At 40.6% G+C, this 17234-nt stretch overlaps 1 protein-coding gene across 1 annotated transcript in view; it reads left to right on the top strand.

Annotated features, from left to right (window-relative positions):
* The window catches only part of LOC126215305 (centaurin-gamma-1A), a 319380-nt gene that overhangs the window by 235355 nt on the left and 66791 nt on the right, over positions 1-17234 (top strand). The window contains exon 7 of the mRNA XM_049941987.1: positions 8277-8487. Coding sequence (XP_049797944.1) covers positions 8277-8487 — 211 coding nt within the window. The remainder of the gene's footprint in view (positions 1-8276; positions 8488-17234) is intronic.

The raw sequence follows: 17234 nt of genomic DNA, 5'->3' as shown, positions 1-17234 counted from the left end.
GTTTAATGGATTCTTTTCAGCATTCACGTGGATGACCTCACACTTTTCGTTATTTAGGGTCAATTCCCAATTGTTGCACTATATATGTATCTTTTCTAAATAGTTTTGCAATTTGTTTTGATCTTCACGAGGCGGTAAACGACAGTATCATCCGCAAACAGCCAGAGACGACTGCTCAGATCGTTTCCTAAGTCCTTTATATAGATAAGGAACATCTAAGGGCAGGTAATCACGAATCCAGGCACATAACTGAGACGATATTCCATAAGCACGCAATTTCATTACAAGCCGCTTGTGCATTACAGTGTCAGAAGCCTTCTGGAAATCTCGAAGTACAGAATCAATTTGAAATCCAGAATCAATTTGAAATCCAGAATCAACTTGAAATCCCTTGTCAGTTGCACTAAACACTTCATGTGAGTAAAGATTTTCTTGTGTTTCACAAGAACGATGTTTTCTGAATCCGTGTTGACTGTGTGTCAATAGACCATTCTCTTCGAGATAATGCATAATGTTTGAACACAATATATGTTCCAAAATCCTGTTGCATATCGATGTTAATTATGTGAGTCTGTAATTTAGTGGGTTACTCCTACTACCTTTCTTGAATATTGGTGTGATCTATGCAGCTTTCCAGTCTTTGGATACAAGTCTTTCGTCGAGGGAACTGTTGTATATGGTTATTAAGTATGGAGCTATTGTATCAGCATACTGGAATACAGTCTGGACCAGAAGACTTGCTTTTGTAAGTGATTTAAGTTGCATCACTGCTCCGAGGATATCTGCTCCTCCTTACTCATGCTGGCAGCTATTTTTTAATTCAAATTCCGGATTATTTACTTTGTCTTCTTTGGTGAAGGAATTTCAGAAGGCTGTGTTTAGTAACTCTGCTTTGGCAGCGCTGTCGTCAACAGTATTTCCATTGCTATCGCGCAGAGCAGGCATTCATTGTGTCTAGCCGCTATCATACTTTACGTAAGACCAAAATCTCTTTGGATTTTCCACCAGGTTTCGAGCCAAAGTTTCTTTGCGGAAAATGTTGTAAGCATCTCGCATTGAAGTCCGCGCCAAATTTTGAGCTTCCGTAAAAGAACGCAAATCTTGGAGATTTTCACAGGCGCCAACTTCGTGGGGCCTGAGCGCCCTCTTAAGTTCGTTTGCCCCCCCCCCCCCCCAATAATTTAAGAAAATTATTAGTTATGTTATGCTTTGTAAAATCACAAAATGATGTTGGAATTTTTTTATTTTCTTTGTTTGACGATAATTACCTTGTAACATTCATTCAGTAATGAGTTAAAGCAACTAATTATTATGGTAGTAATCAGGTTAACTGATAACGAATGGTGTGAATCATGACGGTGGTACGGTGCTGCGGGCACACTCAGAATTTGTCCCGGTGCGCCGGCGGGCAGAAGCGCCTGGGACCCTCCGACTCGCGTCGCCTTGACGCTTCCAGACACTACGACGCCGTGGCTGTATAAAGCCCACCCTGCTGTAGCACTCATTCAGTGTGGATAGTTTCGTTCAGTGCAAGCTGCAGACGTGTTTAGTGTTCCGACTTTGGTGTCTAGTGGACTATTTTATATGACTATATTTTATTCCTCTACTATAGTCTCTTAGTATATTGTGAATTTAGTTTGCAATGGATAAATCTGTTCCCAAAAAGGCGCGCTTGGAAGTTGATGATACTGCAAGTCAACCTCCAACAATTACTGTGTCATCTGTTGATTCGTCGTCTTCAGGTGAGAACCGTTCACAGCCAAAACCTGGACAATCTGGAAAGGGAAGATCATTTCAGAAGCCTTGGTTGATCAAATGTACATGTCTAGAATATGAAGCACCTACCGAAAAAGTTTTTGGCAAAACCTGCAAAGAGGTAGATGCTAAAAATCTATTACAATTTTCTTCAAAAAAAAGAAGATGCATTTACTTCTGTAGGGTTTTCTAACTGGAAAAAGGCTTTGGAAAAATTCAGTCTTGATGAAAGTACGTTTACACATAAAGAAGGTGTTCTGAAACTCAATTATACCACTAACCGAAGTGTGGCCTCAGAATTGAATGAACACTTAGATAGTGATATGAATAAAGGCCGTTTAGCACTTGAGACAATTTTTACTACCGTGCAATTTCTGTACCGACAAGGACTAGCAATTGGAGGGCACGAAGATGCAAACTCATTTTTTTTCAATTGTTGGAACTCTGAAAGAATGACATGCCTGAGTTTAAAGATTGGTTAGGGCGTTCGGGGTATAAGTGGACGTCCGTCCCATGATATTCAAAACGAGATCATTGATCTACTACGAAAGTCTGTGTTGAGAAAGGTATTGGCTTCAATCGAGAAGACTGAACATTTTTCTATTACGGTTGGCGAAACAAGTGATTCTTCGATTCATGAACAAGTGTCATTTTGTATTCACACTGTACTTTAAAAGACGTGTTTGCTCGTCTTGATTTGTCAATGGATAACTTAAGAGGACAGTGCTATGATGGTGCCTCGAATACGAGAGGTAAGTTCGAAGGACTAAAAAAGTTATAGTGTTGGATATACAAGCAAAAGCACGTCATGTGCACTGCACTGCTCACAGTTTAGACTTCACAATTGAAGACAGTCTCCGCCATCTTACGTCTGTGACGGATATTATGGCTTTAGCCAAGGACTTAATAAACACCGTAAGGGAATACAACCAAAGGATGGGACTTTTCAGAAGTATACGCTGTGAGAGTGCCAACGACCAAACTGCTCTACGACCCCTTTGCCCGAATCGATGGACTGTGCGAGCTTCTAGTATCTTGAGAATATTGAAAAACTTCAAGAACTTCTAGACTTTTTTAAAACATTTTCTGCAGAGGACAAAACAGAGGCAGATTACAAATGTGCAGGCTACTTTGAGTAAATGTTACAGTTCAAGACTTATTTCTTTTTACATCTTTATTGCCATGCAGTGAACCCGCAGTAGAGGATGTCAATGAAAAAATTCAATGCCCTCATCTAAGTGTTGCTGATCTGGAAATGATATATGAGGGCTCGATTTGTATATTGAACGGAAGGCGTGATAGTTTTGAACACTTTTGGGAATTGTGTTTAAAAGAAAAACCTTCACAAGTTGTTGATCCTTTGCTTCCTCGGAATCGAAGTGTACTAAAGAAGTATGAAAACAACAAAGCCAGATCACCGCACACTTCCAAAACCCCAAAGGAATACTACAAAGCTATTTACACTGAAGTATGCGGAATGGTGCAATCTTGCATTACCGAGCAGTTTGCTTCGACTGGACTCACACAGGTCATTGCAGCTGAACAAGAGTGCTTGCTTTTAGTTAACAGGGTGAAACAAATTTGGAAAAGTCTACTGAGGTTTTCAAAAATGACTTAGACATTGAGAGACTACGCTTACACTTGAATATGTTAGCCGATATCGATAATAAAAAACAACTGGTCTTAAAAAAAACATGCGTGATGTAAGAAAGTACATTACACAAGAGCCTGCCAGTTGGAGAAATGTTATTTATTTGAAGTAGTGAAGTGCAGTAAGCTTCTCCAAGAGTTCCAATCATGACAGCAACAGCAGAACAGTCATTTAGCGCCCTTAAACGTCTGAAATCAAATCTCCGATCAACAGTGGGATAGAAGCGATTAAAGAACTTGGCTGTTCTTCATGCCCACCGAGATGTTTCTGATGAATTGGATATCCGACCACTCATCAACGACTTCATATTCAGTAATCCAGTCAATTAAAAATCTTTATAAAATAGAGAATGAAATACATACATAATGTTAAATTTTCAGTTTCGAAATATTAGTACTAGTTTAGTACTGTGTTACTGTATTACTGTAGTGCTGTATTAGTCATTTTCAAATACTTAAATATTTTTAGGGTGTAAGACCCAATTAAAACCCGATAATTACATACTTATTGACTGAAAATATTAGGCATACTGTATTAACTGTATTAAAGCATTAACTTTTATATATTCACTGCTCTGTAATAGTTTATAAGCATGATTATTACTGTAAATTAAATTAGCTTTTTTACAAAAATACCATGTGTGCTTATGTTTTTTTTTTTTTTTTTTTTTTTCAAAGCCAAAAAATGTATCACACTTGTCGAGTTATCGAGAGTGCAGTTTGCGGGGTTCTAATGTTGATCATATGACTCTAAAATATTAAAAAAAACTTTAAAACTCACTATTTTTCATCTAAAATTTAGAAAATTTCTGGGGGAAGACCCTCAGTATCCCTCCCCCCTCCCCAATATATTTTATAAGTCGGAGCCCCTGGAGATTTTGTGTCCGTTTAAATGTGACATGTTCTTTTCGTTGTTTTTGGAACAGTGTTCTGACCGTTTTGTGTACCAAGGAGGATCAGCTCCGTCGTGTTGTAATTTATTTGGTATAAATCTCTCATTTGCTGCTGATACTATTTCTTACATTGTTAATTTGGAAGGAGTGGAGATTGTCTCTCAGGAAGGCGACAAGTGAGTTTTTATCTGCTTTTTCGAATAGGTATGTTTTTCGTTTATTTTTGGAGGGTTTGGGAGTTACAATATTCAACCTCGCTACGCCTAGCCCTGTATCCTTTTGGATGCTTGGGATTAGCTCAGGATTATTTGTTGTTAAGAGGCCAAGTGTGTTTTCACAACTGTTTACTATTCGCGTGGGTTCATGAACTAACTGCTCGAAATAATTTTCAGAGAATGCATTTAGCACAATTTCAGATGCTGTTTTATTCATACCTCCGGATTTAAACATGTATTTGCGCCAACATATCGAGGGTAAATTAAAGTCGCCTCGAACTATAATTGTATGAGTTGTTTAAAACTAAACTCAAGTTCTCTTTGAAACTTTCAGCAATTGTATCATCTGAATAGGGATAGGTAAAAGGATCCAGTTATTATTTTATTCCGGTTGGCAAGAATGTCCTCTGCCCATACTAACTCATAGGGACTATCTACTTCAATTTCTAACAGCAACAAACACGCCATCACCAACTGTGTTTAGCTTATTCTTATGGAACACCATTAGGTTCTTCACAAAAAGATTCAGTTTCTGCTTCAATTCTAAAACTGAATTACTCGTGACACAGCTGTACAAAGAAGCGAGCACATACGATGGTCACACATAGGATCTTGCTCGCTACTGACCTGACTTGCAACTTGGTCGTACCACTGTAACGGCCGTACATGAGCAGTGTGCAGCACTTCTAAAACGACCCTTGTATGTTTACAGTGGAGCATCACTTTTGCTGTCATTAAGGCTCACAGACTATCCCCCTGTTTCAAATTCAACTGCTGGTCCTAGTTTATGTATTCCTGTATCATCGATATTTGCTTAACATTTGGAGCCCAAATAATGCAGAAGACATGTAATGGCAGGCTCCCGAACAGGCCTTCAGGCTATCTCCACTGTGTGACCGGCAGCTAAAAAACTAGAGACAATCCACAGCAGTTACAGAAGCGAGGAAATGAGGTGTCTTTCGAGCAGGTACCGGGGCGTGTAACTTGGCAAAGGAAGGGCCGGTGCATTATAAAACTTTGGCATACCTGGAAGCACAATAACATCACTTCACCTCTATTTGTTGACCAATGGAAGAGGCCCTGTACATCAGTAGCGGAGGAGGCAGGCAGCTCATAGTGCCACACCACCCCCACATATACATTTTTGGCTGCCTGACCAGCAGCTTCACTCCTTTTAATTCACACATAGTCTAGTTACAAACGTACATTGTCCCTGGTGTTTCTTCGTATGATTTCCAGGCACTGCTAGTGGAATAGCTCATTGGAAATGAAACTGATAGAGATGCAGTTAGCAGAAATGATATCACACGTACCCCTCGAGAGAATTTCTGATAGTGGTCTCCGGAAATCGTAAGTAGGATTACGAGTGGTGATTAAATTCTGGGGTCAGGCCTGGAGGAATGCTCCGGCAGCCCAACAGTTGAGGCAGCAGCTCACAGAAAGTGGGAAATGGGATTTGGCACAAAGTTTAAGATTATCTCAGTGTGATCAGTACAATTAGTACAAATTAACCATCAGAAATGTCAGTCACAAACTCCTTCTAATGTGGCTAGCACTTGAAACTCACCCACTCCAGCACAAACCCTCCCTTATGTGATTAGTTCTTCCACATGGTGGCCTACCCATTTAGAATCATCCAGAGTATAGAAAACTTGGGAATTTTTTGAAATTCTATTGATAAATTTTTAGCTGACGTATTTTAAAGAACGTGCCCTTCAAGTTTTCTTCGACAGCTTTATTTTAATTCTCTGGTTGGTAACAATGTGAACAGTAATGAAAAAAGAAACTACAATTTTACTACATTCAGTTGAAAATTTGGTGAATGTTCAAGGGTTTTGCTTCCACATCACTGCTTACCCAACTCCCCTCCCCCACCCCCCACCCCCTCCTCCCCACACGCATACACACAAATATGGGTGCTGTGGGTGTGTCACCCCCACAGTGGTTGTTGCCTCCTGGCAAATTATGCAGGGGTGCTATGATAGAAAACACACACACACACACACGCGCGCGCACGCACGCACGCACGCGCGCGCGTGAGAACGTACTTGTCATGATGTGATATGCAAGCATTAACAAGTAACGTACAGGGCATGGACAAAAATATGCAAACAGCAAAAACACAATACATTACCATGTGTAATATTGTGTAGGCTTTCAAAGAAGCTTCCTTTCATCTCAGAATTCGTAAATACAGATATTGCACAGTTTTCAGGGGCATCTTAAACCATTCTTCCTGCAAAATAGTGACAAGCTGAAGGAACAGTGATAGAGGCGGATAGCCATCATCCACCCACAAAGGCTCAACAGTATTAAAATATGGTAACTGTGGCGTCCAGGGCAGGTGCGACAATTCGTCCTGCGAACGTGGGCCTTTTCATCTCTGAACACGGCATCACTAATGGGGAACAAACATTGTACAGTGGGATGGACCTGATCGGCCAAAATGCTCACATACCGACATTAGTGTGGCCCGTGCCCGTGGAATACCGTAGTACGACTGCCCAAATTGTCACTCAACTCCTGCTACATGTGACTCACGAAATGTATACTAACTCAGAAACGGTGTATAACAAAACTCATCTGACTGAATGGCTTTCTTACATTCCTCCACAGACCAGGTTTTATGGCTTTAGCATCACATTTTCCAGTTATTACCGTGTACCCCACCGATGACGGGTTTCGAATTCTGGGTCGCTCTTCAGCTCCCCGCTTACGTCGTTTTAGTGCCGACGAGGTTTGCGAATGTGACATTCGGTTCTGCAGTGACCTTTGCATCTGCCGTCATCACACTTTTCGTCACGATCCTCTCCAGTGACCACCTGCTACGATCACTCGACACACACTTTCGTCCCAGTTTGTGACTCGGTGGATGCTATTTTTCCACTTTCCCTGTGTCTCGAGACGCCGAATACTTCGTCACTGTCGGTCACGGAAGCACCGACAATTTGCCCACATTTTATCTCACGCAATGCACACAACACCGCCGTGACCACGGCTAACACTTGCGACGTGTCGTGGGCATTGCACAGGTGTCGTCCGAGGCGAGAAACGACAGCGTGACCTGCAGGCTTGTCTAGCGTCTGCATTTATGTTCGAGCGTGCGTTTCTTGTGGTGTTTCCGTATTTTTGTCCGACCCGCGTACAAACACTGTGAGATCTCTTGTATAGCAGTATACATATTGTAATTCAGGTCATATAAATACATTAATAACTAGTAACACGATGGTACGTTTATTTTTAAGAGTTTTCATCACCCGACAAGTAACCAGAACGCTAAATGTTATTTACATAAGTACTATCGAATAGGTTACGTATGTACCCCACCCAGAGGTGGTGGCGCAAGTCTTACCACGCCACACACAAGCTGGTGTGCTACTCGTACTAGAAGAACGCAGATTGTGTATTTCTGGATAATTTTTGTGGAAGAAGCCCACGTGGTTGCAAGATTATGAGGCTTTTTCCCTCCTCGGTGCAGACTAAACTCGAGACATATCGAGGTAGCTCCAAAGGGCATTGAAAGTTTCTACGCAGTTGAAAACATTAGGAGTAAATTAACATATTAATTTTTGTTTTTTCCATTCGTTATTTTAATTTAAGCTTCCGATTATTGACGAGGTTTTTTCGTATATTTCATCTGAAGTTATATTCTATAAACTACTATCTTTAGTATTTTATTACTGGAGCTCATAATTAAACAATGAATACTGTTATGTAGGGAATATTCACACACTCACACAGCCAACTGTGTATGGAATTTCAGGAAAAGCCGCAGGCGGTCGAACCTGTTCACTCCCTCCAAGAAGGGCGAGGACAAGCTGAAGAACGGCACGGAGCTGGGCAGTGGGCGCGCCATCCCACTGAAGCAGGGCTACCTGTACAAGCGCTCCAGCAAGGCGCTCAACAAGGAGTGGAAGAAGAAGTACGTGACTCTCTGCGACGACGGCCGCCTCACCTACCACCCCAGCCTGCACGTGAGTACCACTGTCTACACTCAAATGCCCCTCATTCTTCTCCACGATCTCCACTTTTGCAGAGAAAAATATTACGGTTTCATTGTTGATAACAACAACAACAACCACCACGATGAGCAAAGATCAGTCTTATTAACACTGTTCTGTATTTGAAGATGTCAAAATTGATCATTCTGTCAGTTGAAGAGTAGAAATGGAAAATATTCTTAAGTGCTGTTGTTTCACAAAATGTGTTTTCAGAGCTGTTGTGTTCTCGGTACTCTGTTGCATGTCCCTAGAATTGATCCAGTGTCAAACCGTGGACAGACACACGTTAGCAGATGGCGCACAGTCTTTGTTCCGAGCTGTGCTCTGGACTTCCAAAACTTAAAATATATGAGAAGTGGTTTTTGTTGCCTACAGCTCTACTATTTAAAAGCTCACTACTGCATATCTGTACCTTTATTACCACTAACATGTGTTGCCTCAGCGTTAATGGCATTTGGAACAAAAACGTTCAGTCTGCTATTTTGTCAGAAACTAACATTTTTGGGTATGTGCCTGTGTACAGAATACAAGCTGATGCTAGCAACCAGCTACTGTTAATAATGCTGTTTGTTGACACAAATAGCACACGCATTGATTTCAAATTGAGTGATTCATCTCCAGATGGCTGTTCATGTTTATGTTTACCTTAGTGGTCGGGGAACGACAGCCGACAACCAATGTAAACAGCAACAAGTGCAACATAAATATGAGCAGCCATCTGGAGATGAATGTCCTGATTCGAAACTGCTAACTGCACTATTTGTGTAAAATAAATAACATTCAGGGTGTATACGACCCGGGACAACCGGGAGATGCGGTAAAAACACGGAAATTTTTCATCCAGGTGTAAACCGGGAAAAACCCGGGAATTTTTTTAGAATTCTGGGAAATTTTCAGTGTTTTTGTTTTCAGTTAAATTTTTGTGACTTTGACTGGTAAGAACCAATATTCTAACAAAGAATATTACTGTATCTCGCTAAAAAAAAAAAAAAAAAAAAAAAAAAAAAAAAAAAACTTAAGTTGCGAAGGAAATGCACCATATACAACAACAACAACAACAACACACAGTGCTCATACAAGCGTCTGCTAACAGCAAAATGTGTCAAAGTCTTCCTAAAGACTATGCAATGTTTCATATCAACAAATTGCCTCCGATGAGCGTGACGTCACAACTGTTTACATTGCATTAGTTCTGGCTACAGAAGTGTGGCAGTTAACTGTACAAGCAAAAGCAGCAAGCAGCCAGATGCTATCTGGAAAAATTTTACTGGTGCTCCTAAGCTGCCAGATTCACATACGCGCAACAGGCCCGGAACTAGGGGGCGGGGACAAACTGGGGTATCTGTCCCGGGCGGCAGTTTCAGGGAGGGGGGGGGGGGGACACCAAATTCACATTATTGAGGAAAAATACCTTGTTTCACAAATCGAGTAGCATCAAGCGCATGTTGGTCTATCGATTACTCGTATGATTTTGAACACATCCCTTTTGGTTTTTGATCATTTTTGAACAAATTCGAAGTTGATTTCTGAATGAATCGTAAGTTGATTTTTGAATGCATGCACAGTGAATGTGATGCCTCTGCAGGGGAATCCCTGTCGCATCTAGAAATAAACAAATAAACTTTCCTGCAGACGAAACGTGACGGGTCAATATGAGCCGAGCAGAATAAAGCCGAATGGGTGAATGGTAATCGCTGCTTATGTTGTTGACTGGGTTTGCAGATGATCAGTGTTGTTATAATTACTAGTGACTTCAGTAGATTCAGACTACCAGAGTGGAATGCTATGTGGCAGGAATAACAGGCAACAATTATTACATATTTTCTTCTCTGTGTAGCCAAGAAAATGAAATTTTGACAGAAAAGTTTTGGCCAGACCGCTACACTATTACGGGCCAGTTATACAGTCCCCGGCTAGCAGCCGCTAAAGTTCTATTCTGGGAGTAGTGCGGAAAACGTGTTGTACGAACACGTAATAACGCCTAACCGGAGAATAAATGCAGGATAACTAAACCGGTGATTGTGGCAGGGTTAGTGAAGTTAACCTCTAAGTTTTGACACTGGCAGGAATAGTTACAGAATTAGTGATGACAAGATTGTTTGTTGGAACGAGTAAAGAGAAGAAACGGGGACTCACACAAATTACAGAAGTATATGACGATTCCAAATTTATATAAAAATTTCGTACTACTACTTTTCGATCTCATGCTTCATAAGCTAGAGAGTATGAATGAAACGTGAAACTATTTCCTAACATAAAACTTTTTACTTGTAGTAGGCCTAATAGGCATTGACATTGGTACTTTGTGAATTATATTCTGTCATGTTATTTTTATTACTATTTGTGCCAAAAAAGTCTCGTTTATTTGGCGTGTGTAACAATTGCTGCAATATTAGGCAGGCCTATTTCATTTTATCTAGCAGACAGTGACAAAATACACGTAACCAGATCGAGAAACCACACCAGTTGTGGGTACTATTTGTATTAACAAATGGCTCTGAGCACTATGGGACTCAACTGCTGAGGTCATCAGTCGCCTAGAACTTAGAACTAATTAAACCTAACTAACCTAAGGACATCACACACATCCATGCCCGAGGCAGGATTCGAACCTGTGACCGTAGCGGTCTCGCGGCTCCAGGCTGCAGCGCCAGAACCGCGTGGCCAGGTCCGCCGGCATTTGTATTAACAGTTTACACAATATTAGACAACGATATTTCGATTTTTCATGTAGCAAAATATTTCACAAACTTTGATGAGGTAATAGCTTCTTTTGCCGAAAGAAAAGTGTGTCCTGTAAAGCTGTAGCAAGATTAGAGAGGAAAAAAAAGCTAGGATTTAATGACAGAGGAAATGTGTACTGTATTGCTCGTCTCTTGTCTTTACTCGTTTTATGTATCCTATATTTAATTTTATGTCACACAAAACAGCAAGTTATTAGCTAATAGGCAGTAAAGACTGCAACTTTTCTGAAGAGTTCTTGTTCTGCCGGTTACAAATAATCCCATCCAGTGATAATTGTGAGATTTTTTAAAAGGGGGGCAGGATGTCAAACCAGCAGTCTGGGAGCAGGAGAGGCACCACAGGAGATTTTAGTTTCCACTGGCCTGAATATAGTTTGATGGCACCCATTACAGTTACACGTTTGAATTCCACAGAGAGAAATACAGACGTGCAATGGAAGAATTCTGTACGAAGAGGTGTGGCACTGCACTTTGGCACACTTAAGGCCAAATAACATGTTTTAGGTTCCCTCAAACATAAATCTTTTATGTATCAGACTCTTCAGAAAGAAGTGCGCTACAAAATGAAGATATTTTTGAAAATTTGATTTTTTAAATTTTTGGCGTCCTACCTCAAGTGCTCGAGGGAGGGGGAGCGCGACTATCTAATATTGCCGCAGTCCAGAAACATCGTAGATCTGGACCTGAAGCAAAGAGCAGTCAGTTGTAGCGGGGAGGGGGTAGTCTCCACGTGACCCGTGTTTACGTTAAGTGATTTTGTTGCTCTCACATAAAATGAAAACAAAACTGTGTTCTGTGGCCGGGAGCTATCAAGTGAATTAAAATACATTCACATACTTACAGAAGGCTAAAATACGTTATTAGTTTCAGATTTTGTTTCCACCTTTCCGACAGTCAAGCGTTAATTGCCTTGGTCCACAAAATTCCCACGCTCTTGGAGTATCCTCGAATGTCTCGTTTCTCTTATGACATAATGTAAAATCTTTGAATGTTTTACACGTGTGAGCATACGGGCTCCCTGTGCCATCGTAGATGCTCACGCGCAACGACGCCTGTTATCTGGTGCTCTCTGGCAACTGCTGAAATGAACCTATTTCTAACAGATCGCGGCAAAATATTCTGAATGGTTGTTTGAAAAGCGTTACTCTCAAAGTAAATTTCCTTTTACGCAAGATGAACTCTGTACGCGAATGTCCGGTGAATTACTTAAATCTTAGAGCGTTTGACTCTCATTCAAAAATCAAATCTCTGAGGACGACCATTTAGAATATTTTCGAGCCCAGAAGATCAGACATTTATGTCGTCGTTAAAAATTTTACTGGCACATTTGTGTGATGTATCTTAAAGTGTAATACCTGCAAAACAGATCAACATCATGTGTGAAAGGTTAGATTCTCTTGCAGCTTATTAATCTTAGAACCAATATTATACGTGAAAGCTTTTCTTTCCTTATAGCAACACTGTATGTATTAATTTTAACCATTATCTTTTCCTATTTGTGTGTTCACACTGCTTAACAGTGATGTTGCTATTGGCTGACTACGTGACGTGTCCTATGCTCTGAATATCCGCTGTCATCGGCTGGCGGGATCACTTGACATGAGCTATGACTGGTTTACCAAAGTGCATCGCAATCTCGATTTCAATCCTTCGGAAAGAAACATGCGGTGATTGGTGGAATTCGAATTTATACTTTCTTAATACGAAAATATGCAGTGTACGTGTTGCTGCGCATGACATCTTTCCAAAGCGTGTTTTTTCCCCTGAGTTTCGTTTTCTAAAGTGCCAGGAAATTCTAAGCCGGTGTATAAAACCACAACTGTTGAAAGGATTGATAAGTCATGATGATCTCTCCATTGGCAAAAGATTCCGGAATAGTCCCCCATTTGGATCTCTAGGAGGGGACTGCCAAGGGGGAGGTTACCATGAGAAAAAGATTGAATAATCAACGAAAGGATAACGTTGTACGAGTCGGGGCGTGGAATGTCAGAAGCTTGAACGTGGTAGGGAAACTAGAAAATCTGAAAAGGAAATGCAAAGGCTCAATCTAGATATAATAGCGGTCAGTGAAGTGAAACGGAAGGAAGACAAGGATTTCTGGTCAGATGAGTATCGGGTAATATCAACAGCAGCAGAAAATGGTATAACAGGTGTAGGATTCGTTATGAATAGGAAGGTAGGGCAGAGGGTGTGTTACTGTGAACAGTTCAGTGACCGGGTTGTTCTAATCAGAATCGACAGCAGACCAACACCGACAACGATAGTTCAGGTATACATGCTGACGTCGCAAGCTGAAGATGAACAGATAGAGAAAGTGTATGAGGATATTGAAAGGGTAATGCAGTATGTAAAGGGGGATGAAAATCTAATAGTCATGGGCAACTGGAATGCAGTTGTAGGGGAAGGAGTAGAAGAAAAGGTTACAGGAGAATATGGGCTTGGGACAAGGAATGAAAGAGGAGAAAGACTAATTGAGTTCTGTAACAAGTTTCAGCTAGTAATAGCGAATACCCTGTTCAAGAATCACAAGAGGAGGAGGTATACTTGGAAAAGGCCGGGAGATATGGGAAGAATTCAATTAGATTACATCATGGTCAGACAGAGATTCCGAAATCAGATACTGGACTGTAAGGCATACCCAGGAGCAGATATAGACTCAGATTACAATATAGTAGTGATGAAGAGTAGGCTGAAGTTCAAGACATTAGTCAGGAAGAATCAATACACATAGAAGTGGGATACGGAAGTACTAAGGAATGACGAGATACGTTTAAAGTTCTCTAACGCTATAGATACAGCAATAAGGAATATCGCAGTAGGCAGTACAGTTGAAGAGGAATGGACATCTCTAAAAAGGGCCATCACAGAAATTGGGAAGGAAAACATAGGTACAAAGAAGGTAGCTGCAAAGAAACCATGGGTAACAGAAGAAATACTTCAGTTGATTGATGAAAGGAGGAAGTACAAACATGTTCCGGGAAAAATCAGGAATACAGAAATACAAGTCGCTGAGGAATGAAATAAATAGGAAGTGCAGGGAAGGTAAGACGAAATGGCTGCAGGAAAAATGTGAAGACATCGAAAAAGATATGATTGTCGGAAGGACAGACTCAGCATACAGGAAAGTCAAAACAACCTTTGGTGACATTAAAAGCAACGGTGGTAACATTAAGAGTGCAACAGGAATTCCACTGTTAAATGCGGAGGAGAAAGCAGATAGGTGGAAAGAATACATTGAAAGCCTCTATGAGTGTGAAGATTTGTCTGATGTGATAGAAGAAGAAACAGGAGTTGATTTAGAAGAGATAGGGGATCCAGTATTAGAATCGGAATTTAAAAGAGCTTTGGAGGACTTACGGTCAAATAAGGCAGAAGGGATAGATAACATTCCATGAGAATTTCTAAAATAACATTCTATGAGAATTTCTAAAATCATTGGGGGAAGTGGCAACAAAACGACTATTCACGTTGGTGTGTAGAATATATGAATCTGGCGACATACCATCTGACTTTCGGAAAAGCATCATCCACACAATTCCGAAAACGGCAAGAGCTGACAAGTGCGAGAATTATCGCACAATCAACTTAACAGCTCATGCATCGAAGCTGCTTACAAGAATAATATACAGAAGAATGGAAAAGAAAATTGAGAATGCGCTAGGTGACGATCAGTTTGGCTTTAGGAAAAGTAAAGGGACGAGAGAGGCAATTCTGACGTTACGGCTAACAATGGAAGCAAGGCTAAAGAAAAATCAAGACACTTTCATAGGATTTGTCGACCTGGAAAAAGCGTTCGACAATATAAAATGGTGCAAGCTGTTCGAGATTCTGAAAAAAGTAGGGGTAAGCTATAGGGAGAGACGGGTCATATACAATATGTACGACAACCAAGAGGGAATAATAAGAGTGTTCGATCAAGAACGAAGTGCTCGTATTAAGAAGGGTGTAAGACAAGGCTGTAGCCTTTCGCCCCTACTCTTCAATCTGTACATCGAGGAAGCAATGATGGAAATAAAAGAAAGGTTCAGGAGTGGAATTAAAATACAAGGTGAAAGGATATCAATGATAGGATTCGCTGATGACATTGCTATCCTGAGTGAAAGTGAAGAAGAATTAAATGATCTGCTGAACGGAATGAACAGTCTTATGAGTACACAGTATGGTTTGAGAGTAAATCAGAGAAATACGAAGGTAATGAGAAGTAGTAGAAATGAGAACAGCGAGAAACTTAACATCAGGATTGATGGTCACGAAGTCAATGAAGTTAAGGAATTCTGCTACCTAGGCAGTAAAATAACCAATGACGGACGGAGCAAGGAGGACATCAAAAGCAGACTCGCTATGGCAAAAAAGGCATTTCTGGCCAAGAGAAGTCTACTAATATCAAATACCGGCCTTAATTTGAGGAAGAAATTTCTGGGGATGTACGTCTGGAGTACAGCATTGTATGGTAGTGAAACATGGACTGTGGGAAAACCGGAACAGAAGAGAATCGAAGCATTTGAGATGTGGTGCTATAGACGAATGTTGAAAATTAGGTGGACTGATAAGGTAAGGAATGAGGAGGTTTTACGCAAAATCGGAGAGGAAAGGAATATCTGGAAAAAACTGATAAGGAGAAGGGACAGGATGATAGGACATCTGCTAAGACATGAGGGAATGACTTCCATGGTACTAGAGGGAGCTGTAGAGGGCAAAAACTGTAGAGGAAGACAGAGATTGGAATACGTCAAGCAAATAATTGAGGACGTAGGTTGCAAGTGCTACTCTGAGATGAAGAGGTTGGCACAGGAGAGGAATTTGTGGCGGGCCGCATCAAACCAGTCAGTAGACTGATGACAAAAAAAAAAAAAAAATTTTACAGTTCCGAGGAAAAGTATACTGTTAGTTAATGTGGAAGAAGTGTATTTTCACCCGGGAGAAAGTGTATTTTTAACCGGGAAATATCTGGGATTTTTTTTCCCCCCCTCATCCACGTATTCACCCTGAACATTATTAACAGTGACTGGATGCTGTTTCTTTTTTTTGCAAGCATCAGCATATAAAAACTTTCTTATTGTCATGTAGAACCAGTCAAGCTCCTGGCAGAGCACTCAGAAAGTTCTTAATAAATTATTTATTTTCTAATTTTCTTTGCAGTGAGCAGTATAATTCTGTACTTCCAGAATACCTTCTCAGTTTTTTGGTCACAAATCAGTTTTGTACAAACAGAGATACATTTTTCATTCTCCTTATAAATGTCACACTTGGGAGTTAGAACCCTGACCATTTCCACTCTTCAGTTCGTTTTGTAGTCTTCCCCCTCTACGGTTCCCCACGACTTTATAATTCTGCATTATTTCTGAAGATTCGTTGTCGGTCATCCTTTCAGTGTTTCAGGTTATTCCAGTGTGTTCTTTATACCTAATCTGAGACCTACATCTCTATTTCGGATGTGGTAAATTCTCGCACACCCTAAAGTCGAGTGTGGAAACCTCATTCCTGTTGCCTAGATTCTTCTGTTCGGGGTCCAACATTCTGCTCCATATGGACCTGTAGGCACTATGGTTGTTCTACAAAATTTTGACATTTACTCAACACTGACTTTATTATCTCAGGGTATCTTCATTGTGCTGCATGAACTGGAGAATGCTTTGATTTTGGAGTCAGTGTTGCTGGAATGTAACCTAGATATTTAAAACTGTTTCCCTGTTGCAAGGATACTACTGAGATTTTTGTTCTTCTCAACTCTCTCCCAGTATCTTACTTTTATGTACAGGTGTATCGAAATCATATATTTTTAATACTAAATACAGTTTGTCGACTGACTTTTGTAATGCATCTTCTGATTCTGTTACGATTAGTTGCTCATCTGCAAAAAGTCTGTTCATCTTTCATAGTCATGTCTTCTAAAGCTTCCTCACAGATTAAAACTGAGCCATGGCCTGGCACACAGCTTTAGTCTGCCAGGAACTTTTCAGTTCAGCACATACTCCA

This window comes from Schistocerca nitens, chromosome 12 (genome assembly GCF_023898315.1).
Source record: "Schistocerca nitens isolate TAMUIC-IGC-003100 chromosome 12, iqSchNite1.1, whole genome shotgun sequence".
Taxonomy (NCBI): Eukaryota; Metazoa; Arthropoda; class Insecta; order Orthoptera; family Acrididae; genus Schistocerca; species Schistocerca nitens.
The sequence above is the reverse complement of the archived record's forward strand: the minus strand, read 5'-3'. Positions and strand labels throughout refer to the sequence as shown.